The 18,075-nt window shown below is 39.1% G+C and overlaps 1 protein-coding gene across 3 annotated transcripts; it reads right to left on the reverse strand.

The window, feature by feature from the left end:
* Positions 1 to 201: 201 nt before the first annotated feature.
* Positions 202 to 17,921, reverse strand: brd9 (bromodomain containing 9). Of its 3 annotated transcripts, none has more exons than XM_037533814.1 (17): positions 17,777 to 17,921; positions 15,768 to 15,982; positions 15,489 to 15,578; positions 14,889 to 15,024; positions 14,204 to 14,261; positions 13,896 to 14,040; positions 11,213 to 11,323; positions 10,501 to 10,619; positions 9,621 to 9,753; positions 9,004 to 9,079; positions 8,816 to 8,911; positions 8,000 to 8,132; positions 5,644 to 5,755; positions 4,504 to 4,554; positions 4,228 to 4,324; positions 2,652 to 2,825; positions 202 to 471 (listed from the first exon to the last, which is right to left on the reverse strand). In XM_037533814.1, the coding sequence occupies exons 1-17, from the start codon at positions 17,826 to 17,828 to the stop codon at positions 371 to 373; spliced, it is 1,899 nt and encodes a 632-aa protein (XP_037389711.1). In that variant the 5' UTR covers positions 17,829 to 17,921; the 3' UTR covers positions 202 to 370. The 3 variants fall into 3 exon arrangements, with proteins under 3 accessions (XP_037389711.1, XP_037389710.1, XP_037389709.1); XM_037533813.1 differs by having other exon boundaries at positions 10,501 to 10,622; XM_037533812.1 differs by having other exon boundaries at positions 10,501 to 10,682.
* Between the last annotated feature and the right edge of the window lie 154 nt (positions 17,922 to 18,075).

Here is an 18,075-nt window from a genome sequence, read left to right on the forward strand (position 1 = left end):
GTAGAATTGTTCCCAAGCAATAACATCTGGCTGCACGGGATTTGTCATCACGGATGATGTGATGAATTGCACACAGTACTGTGGTAAATCTAAAGGCAGGAGATGAGCGTGAAGTGTAAGTTCCTAAGACCAAAGCATTTACAAAGTCTTGTAGACCCGTCATCAAATATAAACCGTTACACTTGAAAGAAGATGCAGAGGTCGATGTTTACAAAAGCACAATCTTGAGAATGTTTATTGTACAAAATGATACCCAATGCAGCTAATCTGTACAGGCTCACCGTCACAAGTGAATAAATCACACAGCAGTGGATCAGTCCATTTACAGCAAGCCATGATGGCCAGCGGGCGTGGAAACTGCACACGTCAATCAGCTGTTGGCCGTGGAGCCAGACTCTGGAGACTGAAGGAACTCGTAAGGGTCGTGGACCATCTCTGATTGATCTCCTACACCCAGGTGGGACGGGCTCCCTGAGCACACAGAGAAGGATGGAGAAGAAAACGTGGCTCGGTCATAGATATAAGTCAATAGAATCTTCCAAAATAAAATGTGTGGTTTTGTGCACTGCCTTGAATTTTAGACTCACGCTTCTGTTTAAATGTCAGAACAATTCCTTGGCCTCCAGAAACGGATGCTAAACCATGCATTACAGGTGGGCAGTATGGCAAAAGATAACGTTATGCTTTTAGATACTTAGAACTTTACAGGAGAAGGAAGAAAAATACTTATATTTTGAATGTAAGTCAATAGAACCAGCTTTTTTTTTTATAAGTCATTTTGGGTCCACTCATCATGAAATGTTTACACAATGTAAAAGACAATAGGATTTTTAAAATTATGTCAAAAACAAAAATGGAGAGATATGCTGGTTGCTGTTTATAGCCTATATAATAAGTAAAATTATAATGGCTCCAAATGTGTCTTGATCCATGTAGTTATTGAGTGTCCTCGATGTACTGACCACATCCATCATACACTCAGGAAAGTGTACTGCAACGCGGTGATCATAATTAATTATAGCATAGTGCTATCAGCCATCACTATGAATTAAGACAGGCTCTGTCTTTTAAACTTGTTCAAAACTACAACCCTGTTTCCAAAAAAGTTGGGACACAGCGCAAAATGTAAATAAAATGCAATGATCTGCAAATCATATAAACCATATTTTTAAAAAACAAGACAAAGACAACAAACCGAGAAATATTACTGCTTTTTGAAAAATGTATGCATATTTTGTATTTGATGCCAACAACATGTTCCAAAAAAGTTGGGACGGGGGCTTGTTTACCACTGTGTTTCATCACCTCTCCTTTAAGTGCTCTGTAAGCGTTTGGGAACTGAGAAGACACTGCTGAAGTTTTGAAAGTGAAAGGTTTTCCCATTCTTGATTGATATAGAATTTCAGCTGCTCAAAAGTTCAGGGTTCAAAGTTTCCTTTGTCATATTTTTTGTTTCATAATGAGCAAGATGTTTTCAGTGGTGACAGATCTGGACTGCAGGCAGGTCAGTTTAGTGCCCGGACTCTTTTAGTACAGAGCAATGCTGCTGTAATACATGCAGAATGTGGTTTGACATCGTGTTGCTGAAATAAGCAAGACCTCCTCTGAAAAAGGCGCTGTCTGGATGGCAGCGTATGTTGCCAACACATGCATATATCATTCAGCATAAATGGTGCTTTCCCAGATCATGAATACTGGCTTTTGAACTGTGCACTGATAGCAAGCTGAGTGATCTTTAGCCCAGAGGACACAGTGTCCATGATTTCCAAAAACATTTTCAAATGTTGATTTGTTGGACTACAGGACACTTTTCCACTTCCTCTCAGTCTCTTTTAAATGAGCTTGGGCCCAGAGAAGGTGGTAGCATTTCTGAATCCTGTTTATATTTGGTTTCTTCTTTGTGTTTTAGAGTTTTAACTTGCGTTTGTGGATGCAGTGACAAACTGTGTTCACAGACAGTGTTTTTCAGATTTTTTGAGCCCATGCAGTGAATTCCACTACAGAATCATGTCCATTTTTAATGTAGTGCCACCTGAAGGCCCAAAGATCACAGCCAGCAAATACTGGTTTTTGGCCTTGTGCCTTGCATACAGAGATTTCCTTTAATACAGATAGTCTTGTAATGTTATCATGTGCCGTAGATGATGAAAAGCAAACATTCTTTGCTATTTAAATTAAGAAATGTTATTCTTGAACTTGATCTGAATTTGATCATGCAGTCTTTCACAAAGTGGTGAACCCCTCCTCATCTTTACTTCCGAAAAGCTCAGCCTCTCTGTCATGCTCATTTTGTACCCAATCATATTACTAACCTCTTGCCAATTAAACACCAGGTGTTTTTTCAACATTACACAACTTTACTAGCCTTTTGTTGCCCCCGTCCCAACTTTTTTGGAAAGTGCTGTTGGCATCAAATTCAAATTGGGCATATAATTTTCAAAAAACAATAACATTTATCAGTTTCAGCTTCTTATTTGTTGTCTTTGTACTATTTTAAATATAATTAGGGTTTTAAATAGTTGCATATCATTGCATTTTGTTTTTATTTACACTTTGAACAGCATCCCAACTTTTTGAAAATGTGGTTGTACATTATTCTTCTCTTGAAGCTAGAAGGTTTTCTTACAGTTTCAGAATGGTGTGTATTTTACCTAAATGGTGCTGGTCTCTCTCGGAGGTGTTAGAGAGAGAAGAGAGGTTGGAGGAGGGTCTGGAGCCCACCCTGTCCACCGCCGCATCCTGGAACTCCTGCAGCAATTTGGCCGTGTCTTCATAGTGCTGATGACCCTCCTCGTGCTCCGGCTCCTTCTTCACCGGCTTACCTGCTACAGAGGGGAAAAGACGAACTTACATCAGTGGGACACGATCAGGGCCAAATGCAATTCAGAATGATAGAGCATGTTGAATACTGACATAATTAGACTTTAAAGAGAAACTCCATCGATTCTTCTAAATTTCTAAACAGTTAAATAGTGTAGATGTAAACAGAGTCGTTCAGAGTGGTTTAGTGCAAAACGCTTTGTTCTAGAGAAGCATGAGAACCAGACGTCCACCTCTAAAAGCCCCCTGATGTCTGAGACATTGCTTTAAGATAATTTTGTGATAAGGTTTTGGCTTAAAATGTGTTTTAAACAATTTCTTTTAATCCACTGATGATGTAGAGATTTATGCAGGGTGTTGTGAGCCCCAAATAAAACTTTACCATCAACATTACACATCAAAATTCAGAAGACACGTGTAGGTTCACCGGTGATTTTGGATAGCAAATAAAATGTCTATATTTGTTTTGTAGACATAGTGACCCCTGGTTATATCACCACCACTGTAAAGACACCTGAGTCTGTAAGTTTCTCTATACTGAACCATTTCATATCAAACCACTCTGAATGACTGATCTCAACTAATGAATTATTGAGAAATAATAATAATAAATAAAAAAAAACGGTGGAATTCTCCTTTAAGGTCTGCTGTACAGTCACTATGTAACATCTTTACGACAGTAGGGGAGCAGAATGCATCACTGTCTTTGCTCACCGGATGACATATTTTAAGCAAAATACTAAAAAAAGTCCTATATTCTATTTTTTTTCCTGTATTTTCAAAAAATATAACATTTGTACCAGTTTATGGTCATTTACATGACCATGTGGAATCTCATTCATCTCTCAGGAATAAACAGGCTGTGCCTTGAGGACTGATATGTCAATGAGCTCTGTTTTGATTGGCTGCCCTGTGATGTGCCTTGTTCAAAAGCTGTCCAGGCTCAAATGTAGAACTGCTCAGATTGAAATTCTCAGAGCTGTGGTAATATAAAAAAAAAAAAAAAAAACAACCTTATATGCTTCTTTCAGATGTGTAAATGCTTTTTAAGGCTGTAATAATTCATTTGCCTCCTGACAGCCAGGAACAGCACAACGTTTAATTGTTTTTACACAACATTCACTCCAATAACTTGTATTACAGCCTGCTGGCAAGAAAAAACACGCTGGGTCACTTCAACAAAAGTGAGTGGGCTAAGCTGCAGTAGGCTGAATGGGCGGGGCTAAGCTGCAGTAGGCTAAATAGGCAGTCATATGTAAATGTGTTCACGGGTATGACCTCAAAACCAAACTGAATTTCTAAAGGGCTGTTTTCACAGCCTGGTTTATGTACAGACTGTATGGACCAGGAAGTGAATGGTTTTAAGTCGGACCCGGGACTGGACTGACACATGAAGTGAGTTCTTACCCAGAGGGTTGAGCATGTCCAGAGACATGTCTGGATAGTTCTTCAGGGACATGAAGTCCAGCACTGAACTGCTCTCCATCACACCCTCATCTGCACCCTGAAATCAGGCAGCAAGTATAGAGCAGTTAGTTTCAGTCAGCAACAACAGGCTGCACGTCGGTTCTAGATTAACACTTCACAGGTGTGTCTCCATCACAGTCTCTTTCACATGCGGTCATCACACAAAAATCCAAACAAATCACATGTCTGTTGTTGAGTAAGGTCAAACAGCATTACCTGCATATCACTCAAGCTGGACTTTGCTTCGTCCAAAGGCATGTTCCGTTTCTAAAAAGGCAAAGCAAAGTGTTCCATTAAAGCAATGAGCCCTCCCTGATGTTAAGAAACAGAGGCAGAGGGTAAATCTTTGATTTCACAAAACTAGGAAACGATTCAGTGCGTCAGGAAATATTTGCCCTATTTGGAGCAGTTATTTAGGTGTGAAAATCATCTGATCTCTCACTACAATTTAAGCTTTTTACATTTAAAAATAATGATCCATTCTAAAATGAGGTATTTAGACCAAAACTGAGTTGTTTTTCAAATCTGAATGTATTTTTATTAAATTTCTTTGTCTTTCAACCTACTATGAAATAGTAGAAACTATTTACACAGCAGCAGCCACGTTTACATGCAGCCTAATAAACCATATTAGCTCAATCTGAATAGAATACATCCATGTAAACACCTCAATTAGAGCAGACTAGTCTGATTGAGGCCATTCGGAATACAATTCCCATTTACAGGATTACAATCCAAACGAGGTGGGTAATCCGTGTAAAAGGATCAGTGTAAACGCTTGTATCTGATTACATTCCCAAGTTTAAGTACGTTCTGCATGTGCATCGTATCATAGAGAAAGTTTATACTGTTCATCATGGCAGAGCAGAAACTGGTCTGCAGAGGAGACGAAGTTTGTGCTCTGATTTTTAAAAGACGGCAGTGAGACGGACATCCAGCTTATGTGTCTCAGAACACGACGTCTTTCCCTCGGCCTTCCTAAATAAGGAAATGTGAAGGATGTTTTCCTGAGTCTGGCATCATTTTAAAGTAATTAAAAACACAAGCACTGCTCACTGCTGCTCCTCTCACTCTGACTGGGCTTGCATGATGTTCGTTGTCATTGTAACGTCTACACTAAGCGGTTCTCTACGTATGCGTGTAATTTTAGATTGGATTCTTGTAGTGAGCGCATAAACAGAGTGAGAATATAAACACCTGAGTCTTAATCTATAATCAGAAGGTGTTCAATTGGACTGGCAGAAATCTTTGCATGAGAACACCATGGACATCAAGATTTATGAAACTGTTATTATAGCCCAAAGTTGAGGCAGGTAAGTCATGTTTATTTACATCCCTTGTATTGAGATGAGGTACCTGTCGGATTTGGAAGACAGACTTGGAGTGATCACCACCCGTCATTTTATCCAACAGATCATCCACTAGCCTTTTGGTAAAACTGCCACAGTCCTTCACAAACTCCTGGAGACTGAAACACACACACACACAGACACACACACACACACACACACACACACAGACACACAGACACACAGACACACAGACACACAGACACACACACACTAGAGTCATAAGAAATCCAACCACTTACCAAGTTACATAACTTATTGTGTAAAAAAAGCTTTCACATTAACAAATCATGCATGCAAGTTTTTCCTAGCCCTCAAACACTGGGACACTCATAGGGCTTGTTAATTAACTATTAGATGTATTTAAATTAATAGTTCGCTATTGTTGGAAGAAAACCTTATGTACAAAATGGTAACTTTACAGGAGAAGGAAAAAAACCCACTTTACTTTTAATGTAAGTCAATGGAACCAGTCATTTTAGGCCATTTCCTTTGGAAAATTCTTCCATAAATTTACACACAATGTAAAGGGTAACAGGTATTTTGTCAAAAACTGAAAAATACAAAAAAATGGAGATATGAGGTTTTCTTTCGACAACTGCGATATATTAAAGTTATAATGTATTAGTCAACAACCTTTTCACATACTGTGTAAAGTACTCACACAAAGACAGGAACTATAATAAAAATGCACTGAAAGTTGGGTTTAGAGTGTATTGTTACATCCTCTGTTTGGTTGTCTCTTTCTTTCTCTCTCTGTCTGAGTGTTTTCAGGGTGGTGATGCTGTATGACTGATGTCTTGCTTTTCCCAGCATGTGATTGGCTGTTCCTGTTGGATCTGACTATAAAAGGCCTATGATATTAGTCAATTACACTCCTACAGATACACATGGGTCAGTGAAGGTACTTTTTGTACATTTTTCTGTAGGGATGTAGGAGTGGCCTGCCATTTTTGTTTGACCTGTTGTACTTTATTTATCGGTAGTATAATGAAGGTATTGTTTTTCTCATTTTTTTGGCAGTTTAGCTAGTTAATGTTTAAAGCAAGTTTTTTTTTACTTAAACTTGTAGCTTGTTGTAAATAAATCTTAAACTGAAACTTTGCTTGTGTGTAAAAAGTGATTTCAGAGCCACTCGGTTCTCCCTGATGGAAACTGTTTACCTTCAGTGTTTTGTGCTTATGATCATTTTAATAGACATCAGCGTCACTAATTAATGACGTTCTATTAAAAGACTGGTTTACCAAGAGAGACGTTGGAGGATCTTCACCTGAAATGAGTTCATGAAGCCAGTCTTGTTACAAAAATGATAACAGAGCCATAATTACTCTTTTAGTACTTTTACTTTTGATACTTAAGTACATTTGAAGGCAAATCCTTTAGTACTTATACTCAAGTGGAGGTCTAAAGGGAAGAACTTCTACTTTTACTGGAGTAATATTTTACCTTGGGTGCCTTTGCTTTAACTCAATTATACGATTTGTTTACTCTGTCCACCACTAAGTTCCTACACTATTTGCAGTGATTTTACTTACAGCTCTAAACATCCCCCTTATTTTAACTCTGAATATGAAGCTAAACACCCTCAGACTCCAGCTCTCCAGTGAGACCCAGAGAGCACCTGCTAAAGCTGAGGCTGCTGCTGTATCTTAGCCATAAATCACAGCTGCATATTTGGACGCTGTAAAGAAATAATAAAGAATAAACAGACGGCAGCTAAAATTATTAGGTTTTATTCATTTCAACCTGTGCACATCGTTCTCCTCCTGGAAAATTCATTGCAATGGAACATGTTCTGAACATGTTATTGTCACTTTAAAGTGATGTACGCTGTTACTAGCTCAGACAGGACTTTAGTATTTCTGCTTCAACTTTATTTAGCAAAAGGATAGTTTGAAACTAACTAGTGAAACTAAGGACTTTACACACAAACTGAAGTATGAACTTTCTGGGATAGTTTTTGTGTGATGTTAATGTTAGCACAGTGGAAAGTTTATCATTGTCATTTACAATCTGCCTTATTTCGATTAGCTATTATAGTCCAGCCTGGAAGTGTAGGATTCTAAATGCTACAGTTTCTCATTTGGTTGAATGAGATTTTTGTCCACTTCCTGCAAATCTTATCCAACCATGCAACAGAAGCAAGAGACCACATTTCTGGGTGGAGCAACAGGTCAGCAGGAAATTCTCAGAGTACACCACTGGGGGTATATATTACTGCATGGATTAACAGGAATAATTGGAATAGTTAGATGCCACTCAGGGACATTAGATATGGTGGACAGTGGGTACTCTAAGACCAGGATTAGGAACCAGTGATGTAGTGAACCCACATTCCTTGCTTGGTAGATCTGATGGAGTACCTGAGAGCACACTGGACGCCCGTTTCGTCTCCATAGGCCGAGTACAGCGTCTCCATCTCCTCAGGCAGCAGGTCTGGGTAGACGGAGTTATTCTGCAGCGTCTGAGTGTTATATGCACTGCTCAGGAACGTCACTGGATACAGAAAAAGTCCATAAATAAAACCAGTACCACGTGCAACCGAATATAATTTAACTGTTCCTCCATGAGAGTTCTTATTATTTAATAATAACAATAACAACGATAAAACAACTCTATCTCTATAATATCTTTAAACGCATGGGCACAAGTGCGGGATCTTCAAAGCAGGCTGAAGTCAATGTCTTATTTGCTAGCTTCTGGTTCGAGTTTTCCCCTTCCACCTTAAATGGTGCAGCTGTTACATTCTGGTGCCTCAGGTTCTGGGACCCCAGAACCTGGCAAGTGTGGAGACGCTCTCTTCACTTCAGCTTAGTCTCCACACATAAAAAAACTTCCTTTCTACAGGACATGATAGCACGCTTATGGATATGTCGATTCGCACAGGATTAATATAAACTGGAGCTATTTTTATGGCTCATTTTATAGATGTTAAAAGACGCTGAGGCAGAGCAAAGTTGGTAAAAATGACAGACATGGCATAATCGGACGGGACTAAAATCACTGAGAAACGCTGGTAATAATTACCCACCTCCTCAGGTAAAACTAATCCTTGGGCTTTAACCAAGTACTACAGAAGAAATGATGCATATGACTAATCTGTGTTTAGGGAAATTAAAGTGAAACTAAAAGTGAAGTGACACAAATCAGTACTGACTCACAGAAGAAGATCTATTTACCTTTATATCTTCGGTCATCTTTGAATCCCAGTGACGTCAGGCCAGGTAAAAGCTTATTTGACAGGGAGCTTAAATCTACAGACAGGGTCTCCTCCTCTGTTAAATAACGAAACAAAGTTTTAGATTTTTGTTGAGTAGTAGTTAAAGCAGCGTTATGTACATTTTAGTATGTAGAGATACTGTTTTACCGTCAGCCTCCGGGTCCTGCTGATTAACCACGTTGTAAATCAGAGATCCTTCTGTTTCTTTCTTAAGGTATCCAATCTGAGAAAAAGACAAACACAGTGATACCCCTCAGGTCCCACTCAGAGCAGCGCTGCAAGACTACATACCAAAAAACACAGCCAATGCTAGTTTATGTTGCGGCCGTAGTCACAGAAGTGACATTCTTCAAAGGCTCTTGTTTTATGTATCTGCAATTGAATCTTTAATGCATCTATCTATTGCAGAAAAGCTCCAGTTAACGGTCATCAAAATTTCTACATTATAAAATGATGTGTCATTAGAGGTAAACAAGGTCAGTCAGAGTGGTTTGGTGTGAAATGCTCCGTTCTGGAGAAACTTTACAATCAAATCAGAATTGTTCACCGTAATAGTGATAGGAACCAGACGTCTGAAAAGTTTAATGCCTGTACAAGTTACATCACAGGATTTATTATATGAAATTATGTTCATATCTCAACCATTGAACAATGCAAACATGTGGTGGATTTCCTCTTTAATATCTGTTCTGAGCAACTACAGTTTTTGGATAATGTAATAAAGACCTTATTTTGAAGGCCAAAAATCTGTTAATTAAATGTACCTTAGAGTTCGGCATGAAGCGGTTGATGCGGTCGCGTGCCTCATCAGCTGCGTGCTCCACCAGAGCCAGGACGTGTTCCTCCGCTGTGCTGTCTGTCAGACTGCAGGCATTCCCCTCCGGCTCGTACAGGTCACTGAGAAACAAGCAGGCCACTCTTACACACTAATATCTTGCACCCAGGAGATTTCTGGTTGTGCAGTTAGCAAAGCTACAAATGCTGCAGTCCAGTTAGCAGGACAGTCATCACATTAACTGGTCCTTAGTAGCTTTAGCTGACTGTTAACTATCAATCATAAGCTTTTATGGCAAGAGTATTACTTTAAAGCAAGGTATTTAACAGCATTACACACCAAATCAGGCATTCTGGGTTGTAGAATGCAAAGGAGCAGGATGCTATATGCAGAGGTTTGAGCACACAGTTCAAATTCTTCACTTCTACACATCCTCTACTGATAACACACTTCTGCACATTTTAATGCAGTTAACATACTGGGGAAAAACTAAATATCAAGTGTGGCTGGTACAAAAGCTTAAAACTTGCTGAAAAGCTCGCTCTACACTTAAATATGGAGCAAAACAAGTGCTAAAAAGGCTAACTTTAAGTCTTAAAATCAACAAAACATTTCATTTGATTAGGGATTTTCAAACATTTGCATATATGTGTGTGTGTGTGTGTGTGTGTGTGTGTGTGAGTGAGAGAGAATATTCAAAGCATTTTGGAGATACAAGGTTTTCGTCCGACAACAGCAATACACACATATATACATTACACACACACATACATACATAGCTTTGTGAAATTTGTCTATCAATACACCCATAATTACGGGGGGGTGACTATATGCTCCTCTACTAGCAGGCCTCACAGGCAGGATTTTACCTGATGATGGGCTCTTTAGCTGGCTGCTTTTTGGATTTTTTGGCCGACTCAGGATGGATGGGAGTGACTTCAGGTATGGATTCATCGCCGGCCATGTCCTCGTCACCCAGGATGGCGGCCTGCTGAGAGAAATCCATGTCGTGCATGAAAGACATGCTGCGCTTCAGAGCTAAGAGCCGCTCCTGCGAACAGAGCAGAAACAGAGCCACAGCCACGCGTTTACTCCTCTACCAGCAGGCCTGAACGGGCCATGAGCATGGGAGTGAGGGAACTTAAAAAAACGGATGGCTCCAAATGGATTGAAAAAAAAAAGGCTCTGTTAAAAAAAAAAAAATTTTAGTGTATATATATATATATATATATATATATATATATATATATATATATATATATTATATATATACACACACACTAAAAATATGAAAAAACACAAAAAGAGATGATTTTATGTACAACTGTATGCAATGCAGGTCACAACTGAATAGAATGCAAGTGAACAGCTCACTCAAGAGATGTAATTAAAATTAAAATGACAATTAATGAAATGTATGAAAAACTAATAGTGTAAATGGTTAAAAATGATTAAAATGAAAGACAGATCAAACAATAGTTTGAGGAAACTAAAGAAAAGCAGCAAAATCCAGCATGTGAAATTGTGAAAATGGTTGAGATGTATAGTGTGCAGATTCAGAACTGCCCTAAAACATTTTACTTTGCTCATCATTTTGAAGCCTGTGTGCAGAAGTTTCTTCGCAGCTTTGTAGTAGACGGTCTCTGGTCTGTTATACACCATGGCGTTGTCACACATCAACTTGAAGTCCGCCTAAATATCAGACAGAGAAAAGCAGCAAAGATTCAACTCAGTTTTTATGACTATAAATCAATATAGAAATTTTCTTTATATATAATTCTTTTTTTATTATATTTATGTATATACTATTTTTCTTAAATCTGCACTTTATATATTTTAGCCGTATGTTTAATTATGCTGTGTGTAGAGTGCCGTTGGATTGCTGCTTAATTTCGTTGTACACTGCGCAATGACAATAAAGGCATCTTATCTTATATAAAGTAGATAAGGATGACATAATTTAACTGCATATTGATACTGGATTAAAATCACTCCACAATTATTACCATCAGACTGTAAAACTCCACACACTGCAGATTCATACTGGATTAAAATCGCTCCACAATTATTACCATCAGACTGTAAAACTACACACTGCAGATTCATACTGGATTAAAATCTCTCTCCAATTATTACCATCAGACTGTAAAACTACACACTGCAGATTCATACTGGATTAAAATCACTCCACAATTATTACAGTCTGACTGTAAAACTACACACTGCAGATTCATACTGGATTAAAATCACTCCACAATTATTACAGCCAGACTGTAAAAATACACACGCTGCAGATTCATACTGGATTAAAATCGCTCCACAATTATTACCATCAGACTGTAAAACTACACACTGCAGATTCATACTGGATTAAAATCGCTCCACAATTATTACCGTCAGACTGTAAAACTACACACTGCAGATTCATACTGGATTAAAATCGCTCCACAATTATTACCATCAGACTGTAAAACTACACACTGCAGATTCATACTGGATTAAAATCTCTCTCCAATTATTACCATCAGACTGTAAAACTACACACTGCAGATTCATACTGGATTAAAATCACTCCACAATTATTACAGTCTGACTGTAAAACTACACACTGCAGATTCATACTGGATTAAAATCACTCCACAATTATTACAGCCAGACTGTAAAAATACACACGCTGCAGATTCATACTGGATTAAAATCCCTCCACAATTATTACCATCAGACTGTAAAACTACACACGCTGCAGATTCATACTGGATTAAAATCGCTCCACAATTATTACCATCAGACTGTAAAACTACACACACTGCAGATTCATACTGGATTAAAATCGCTCCACAATTATTACCATCAGACTGTAAAACTACACACTGCAGATTCATACTGGATTAAAATCGCTCCACAATTATTACCGTCAGACTGTAAAACTACACACTGCAGATTCATACTGGATTAAAATCACTCCACAATTATTACCATCAGACTGTAAAACTACACACTGCAGATTCATACTGGATTAAAATCACTCCACAATTATTACCGTCAGACTGTAAAACTACACACTGCAGATTCATACTGGATTAAAATCACTCCACAATTATTACCATCAGACTGTAAAACTACACACACTGCAGATTCATACTGGATTAAAATCACTCCACAATTATTACCGTCAGACTGTAAAACTACACACGCTGCAGATTCATACTGGATTAAAATCACTCCACAATTATTACCATCAGACTGTAAAACTACACACACTGCAGATTCATACTGGATTAAAATCACTCCACAATTATTACCATCAGACTGTAAAACTACACACGCTGCAGATTCATACTGGATTAAAATCACTCCACAATTATTACAGTCAGACTGTAAAACTACACACGCTGCAGATTCATACTGGATTAAAATCGCTCCACAATTATTACCATCAGACTGTAAAACTACACACTGCAGATTCATACTGGATTAAAATCACTCCACAATTATTACCATCAGACTGTAAAACTACACACTGCAGATTCATACTGGATTAAAATCACTCCACAATTATTACCGTCTGACTGTAAAACTACACACTGCAGATTCATACTGGATTAAAATCGCTCCACAATTATTACCATCAGACTGTAAAACTACACACTGCAGATTCATACTGGATTAAAATCTCTCTCCAATTATTACCATCAGACTGTAAAACTACACACTGCAGATTCATACTGGATTAAAATCACTCCACAATTATTACAGTCTAACTGTAAAACTACACACTGCAGATTCATACTGGATTAAAATCACTCCACAATTATTACAGTCAGACTGTAAAAATACACACGCTGCAGATTCATACTGGATTAAAATCTCTCTCCAATTATTACCATCAGACTGTAAAACTACACACTGCAGATTCATACTGGATTAAAATCACTCCACAATTATTACAGTCTGACTGTAAAACTACACACTGCAGATTCATACTGGATTAAAATCACTCCACAATTATTACAGTCAGACTGTAAAAATACACACGCTGCAGATTCATACTGGATTAAAATCGCTCCACAATTATTACCATCAGACTGTAAAACTACACACTGCAGATTCATACTGGATTAAAATCACTCCACAATTATTACCGTCAGACTGTAAAACTACACACTGCAGATTCATACTGGATTAAAATCACTCCACAATTATTACTGTCAGACTGTAAAACTACACACTGCAGATTCATACTGGATGAAAAATTTCAGAGTACCTTAAACTCTGTGACTGTTTTGTATTCGTTCGTTGTGATCTTCTCCTTCATGGTGCTGAAATCCATGGGGTGTTTGATGATCATGGAGTAACCTGGAGCGATGGCGTCTGTCACAGGGAACGCAAAGAACCCATGTGGATCTTTCCTGAGGAGACGACACACACAAACAGTATAAGCACATCAGCACTGGACCAGGAGAGAAAAAAAAAGTGTATGAATGTAAATTATAAACAGAAGAAGTGCTTGCTGTATATGATTGCTGTATATTGTTTTATATTGTGGAGAAATGTATATTATCCAGCCTGAACCTCTGGAGCAGACGCAGGAAATGCTCAAGGAGCTGCTGGCGAGGTGTGCACTCGTTTTCTGTAATAAGATCAGAAGAGATAAGGCATATCAGCAAAACAACCAATAACAACACACAAGCAATAGTGAAGTGTGGGAAAAGAGAGGTCTGACAGATTCAAGAATAACTTAAGTAAGGCTACCAGTAACAACTGGCAATCTATAATACGTCAATATATAACAGATTAGTTGAGTAATGTAAAACATTTGTAAAGACGTTTTCCGGTTCCTCTCTCTTTACCGCTGTGATGCTGCCTTTTTTGGTACTTGTAGCTTGCATGTCTCATTACATTTCAATTATTTTATTCTGTTTATGGACTGTTGGGCTTTTTCATGTCATGTGAAATCAGAGACTGAGCCTTACAAAATATGCTTAAAAATGTACTGTAATTATTGCACTCTTTCCAAGTTGAGTTTGTACAATGTGCTGTTTTATGAAGTGAGGACAGTGAATCTGTAGGGGTTCAGCCTGCCCCGCCTGCTGCCAGCAGAGGATGTCGGCAGTAAGGCGCCCGGCCCACGCCACCTGCTGCCAGCAGAGGGCGTCGGCAGTAAAGCGCCCAGCCTGTTTTTTTGCTGGGTTTCAGTTCTGCACTGGGGTCCACCGTCCTGTAACAGAACCAGTATGAACTGGCCCTGTGAACTCACCTTGCTGGGTGCGACAAGCTCTGACAGGCCGATCCGCCTGTGTCTCCAACTCCACCTTTACACTGGGCTGGAAATCATCAGCTTCAGGTTCGGCCTCCAGCTTCTCCCTTTTCCTCTTCTTCTCCTCCACCACCACCTGCAGCACAGCCACACGATCAGACACATTTTCTAAGCCCCCTGTCCTCCTGGGTCATGTGGGCGTGGAAGCCTATCCCACTGCTCATTGGGCAGAAGGCGGGAAACACCCTAGACAGGCCACCAGTCCATGACAGGGCAGACAGACATATACATTCACACACACACACACACACACACACACACTGACTGCATGTCTTTGGACTGTAGGAGGAAACCCACACAGACACAGAAAGAACACACAAACTCCACACAGAAACAATGCTGGTTCCCCCAGCTGGGGAATCAAACCCTTCTTGCTGTGAGGCAACAGCACTACTCACTGTGGCACGGAGCCACGGGATCAGTTAACACAAACACAGCAGTGCACAGAAAATGTCATTCACAGCAGTCAAGATCCTCTTTAAGATAACAGAATATTTAAAGCACATTAGCTCTGTTTTTAACTCCAGTGAAATCTATTACCTCGACAGGCTTGGACAGAGTGAAAGGCTCCACTGGTGCACTGGCTGCATTTTCTAACTGCTCTCTCTCACGTTTCTTCTTCTTCTCCTCCTGGGAAAGGTGGGTGAAGCCAATGATGAAATTTTTATATTCTACAATATCTTCTGAACATATTACCACATGATAGTCAGTTAAAATAACACAAACTGATATTACACTATTCTGCTCAGTAAAAAATGAGTCCTTGCATCTATAATACAGTAATAACACAGCAGACCCATCAGATCTTCCTTTACCCACCTTTCTTCTCCTCCTCTCCTCGTCGTCCACGTGCTTGTCCTTGTCCTTCTCAGATTTCTTCTTCTTTTTCTTTTTCTTCTCTTTGTGGCGCTCATGGTCAGAGCGGTCATCGTAGTAACTCGAGTCATGTCCCGAGCCGGACAGTTCGGTGACCTCACTTCCTCCGACCTTCAGTACAAGCTTCAGCGGCTTTTCCAGAGGTTTATCCTCATAATCTGAGAAAACCAGAGAAAAGAAACAAAAACATCACTAGAACCGAGTATCAAAACATAGATACCTCTATTGGGACAACCGAATTACTTCAGCACCACATCAAAATCTGTCCTTCCATGTCAAACTTTATTACAGTAGTACTCAATATTATCGGTGTCAGTGAGCCTTTTGGCTGTCTAAATTACAATCCATAAACATGAGATTAACATCTTCAAAATCTGACAGTTTGATGTTGGTTGGATGCTGTGACTGGAATTATTAAAACAGATTTTTTGGTATCTGAGTGTGTAAAAGTACCAGGAAATTGAACGTTTTTTGGTAAAAACCTTATTTCTATGCCATGTAATTTTCTTTTTTTCTTAAGATGAATTTTTACAATATATATAAATATATACTTTATATGTCAAATATATATAGTGTATTCTTAAATGCTTTACTACTTTAAACCTTTACATTTAAAACACAGTTTCGTTGCGTTTGTGTGGTCTGTCACTTTGCTCCTAGACGTTTCCATTTGCAATAATAGCGCTTACAGTTGACAGGGGCAGATCTAGCAAGGCAGAAATTTCAAGAACTGACTCGTGGCAGAGGTGGCATCCTATGACAGTTCCATGTTTAAGGTCACTGAGCTCTTCAGTGCGGCTCATTCTACTGCTACTGTTTGTCGAGACTGCAAGGCTGTGTGCTTAACTTTATTCACCTGTTAGAAATGAGTGTGGCTGAAACGCCTGAACTCAATGACTAAGAGGGGCATGCATCTTTGGCCTTATAACGTAATTATAGCGAGTGCCAGTAATCTGTACAAATGCCGTTCTTCTCTTCCAGCGAAAAGCAGGTAATGCCACAACGCCAATCAGTTTGCGCAGGATACTGCTGCCACATTTCACTGACATTTTGCAGAAACAGGAAAAAAATACCACATAAACTGTTGCAATTGGAATAAAGTGATGAAACGTTGTGAAGTAAAACTCTGGATGAAGCACTAACTATGAAGAGGAATTCATGCCGGATTTAAAATCGTCACTACAGTGAAAATACGTGAAATGCAAGGCATTACTTTAAAAACGGCTGTGTCTTCATTACATTTCAAGACAGGCTGCATTCAATTCTTACATGAATTCAGCATTTTTCTCCGTAAAGAGGTCTAGCAATGTGAAAACACTGGAATAGAGGGTTTGTTTTCCATTTTGCCTTTTATCCTGCACAACACTGTGGAACAGTAATGCCATGTGTGCATTGCTTTCCACTGTAGTAACAGCTTCTCAATCTGGCATGAACTAATCTCCACATCTAACAGAGGTTTTTCACACCTTTACAGTATAATCCGGATTGCACATTCTCTTCTTAAATATAAGCAGCTCTATGCGAGCAAAAGCCCACATTTAATATTATATGATGACGTTATGAGGTGACAAAGTGTCTTTTTGTCGTGGATTTTGTCCTCGGGCAACTGTAAATAGCATCCAGACCACATTTAAAACACGGACGGAAACCTGTAGCTATAAAACCCCTCGTCTGTAATTTTGTACACACTTGAAATCACTCAGCCTATTCATTTTTAAAAACATAGGCAAATTAGCAAAATATTCATTACCGCAAATCTCTAACAGGTATTATAACACACCGCTTATGATCAGGAATCACTGCTTAGTGACGAATTAACGTCGTTTAATGAAAAAGGCGCTGATTTTGTCTGAAAATCTGTTCAGCTGCTTTAACGCTCCGTTTCCAGCCAGCTAACTACAGCAGACAAAGATATTCCGCTTAAAACGTCATTTTCTCATACAAACACGCACCTCCTTCCACCGTCCTCCACTCCGGTTTATACTTTTTGTGCTTCTTCCCCATTTTGCGCTTCGCCGGCGCTGAATTAAAAGGTTATAAACACAAATTTGAATATTTTTGCAGGACCTGTTCTGCAGCAGCCGCAGCTGAAAACAAGACAACTTACTTCCTGCGGGGCGCAGTACTGTTTCCGTTCCGCAGCCACGCCCTCCAGGGCATGACGTTAATCCCAATCGCGATTTGATTGGGTGACGCTTTGCAACTCAACAGCGGCTGCTATTGAACATTTTTATGTTTTATCATCATATTA

The sequence above is a fragment of the Pygocentrus nattereri genome, chromosome 24, assembly GCF_015220715.1.
Source record: "Pygocentrus nattereri isolate fPygNat1 chromosome 24, fPygNat1.pri, whole genome shotgun sequence".
NCBI lineage: Eukaryota > Metazoa > Chordata > Actinopteri > Characiformes > Serrasalmidae > Pygocentrus > Pygocentrus nattereri.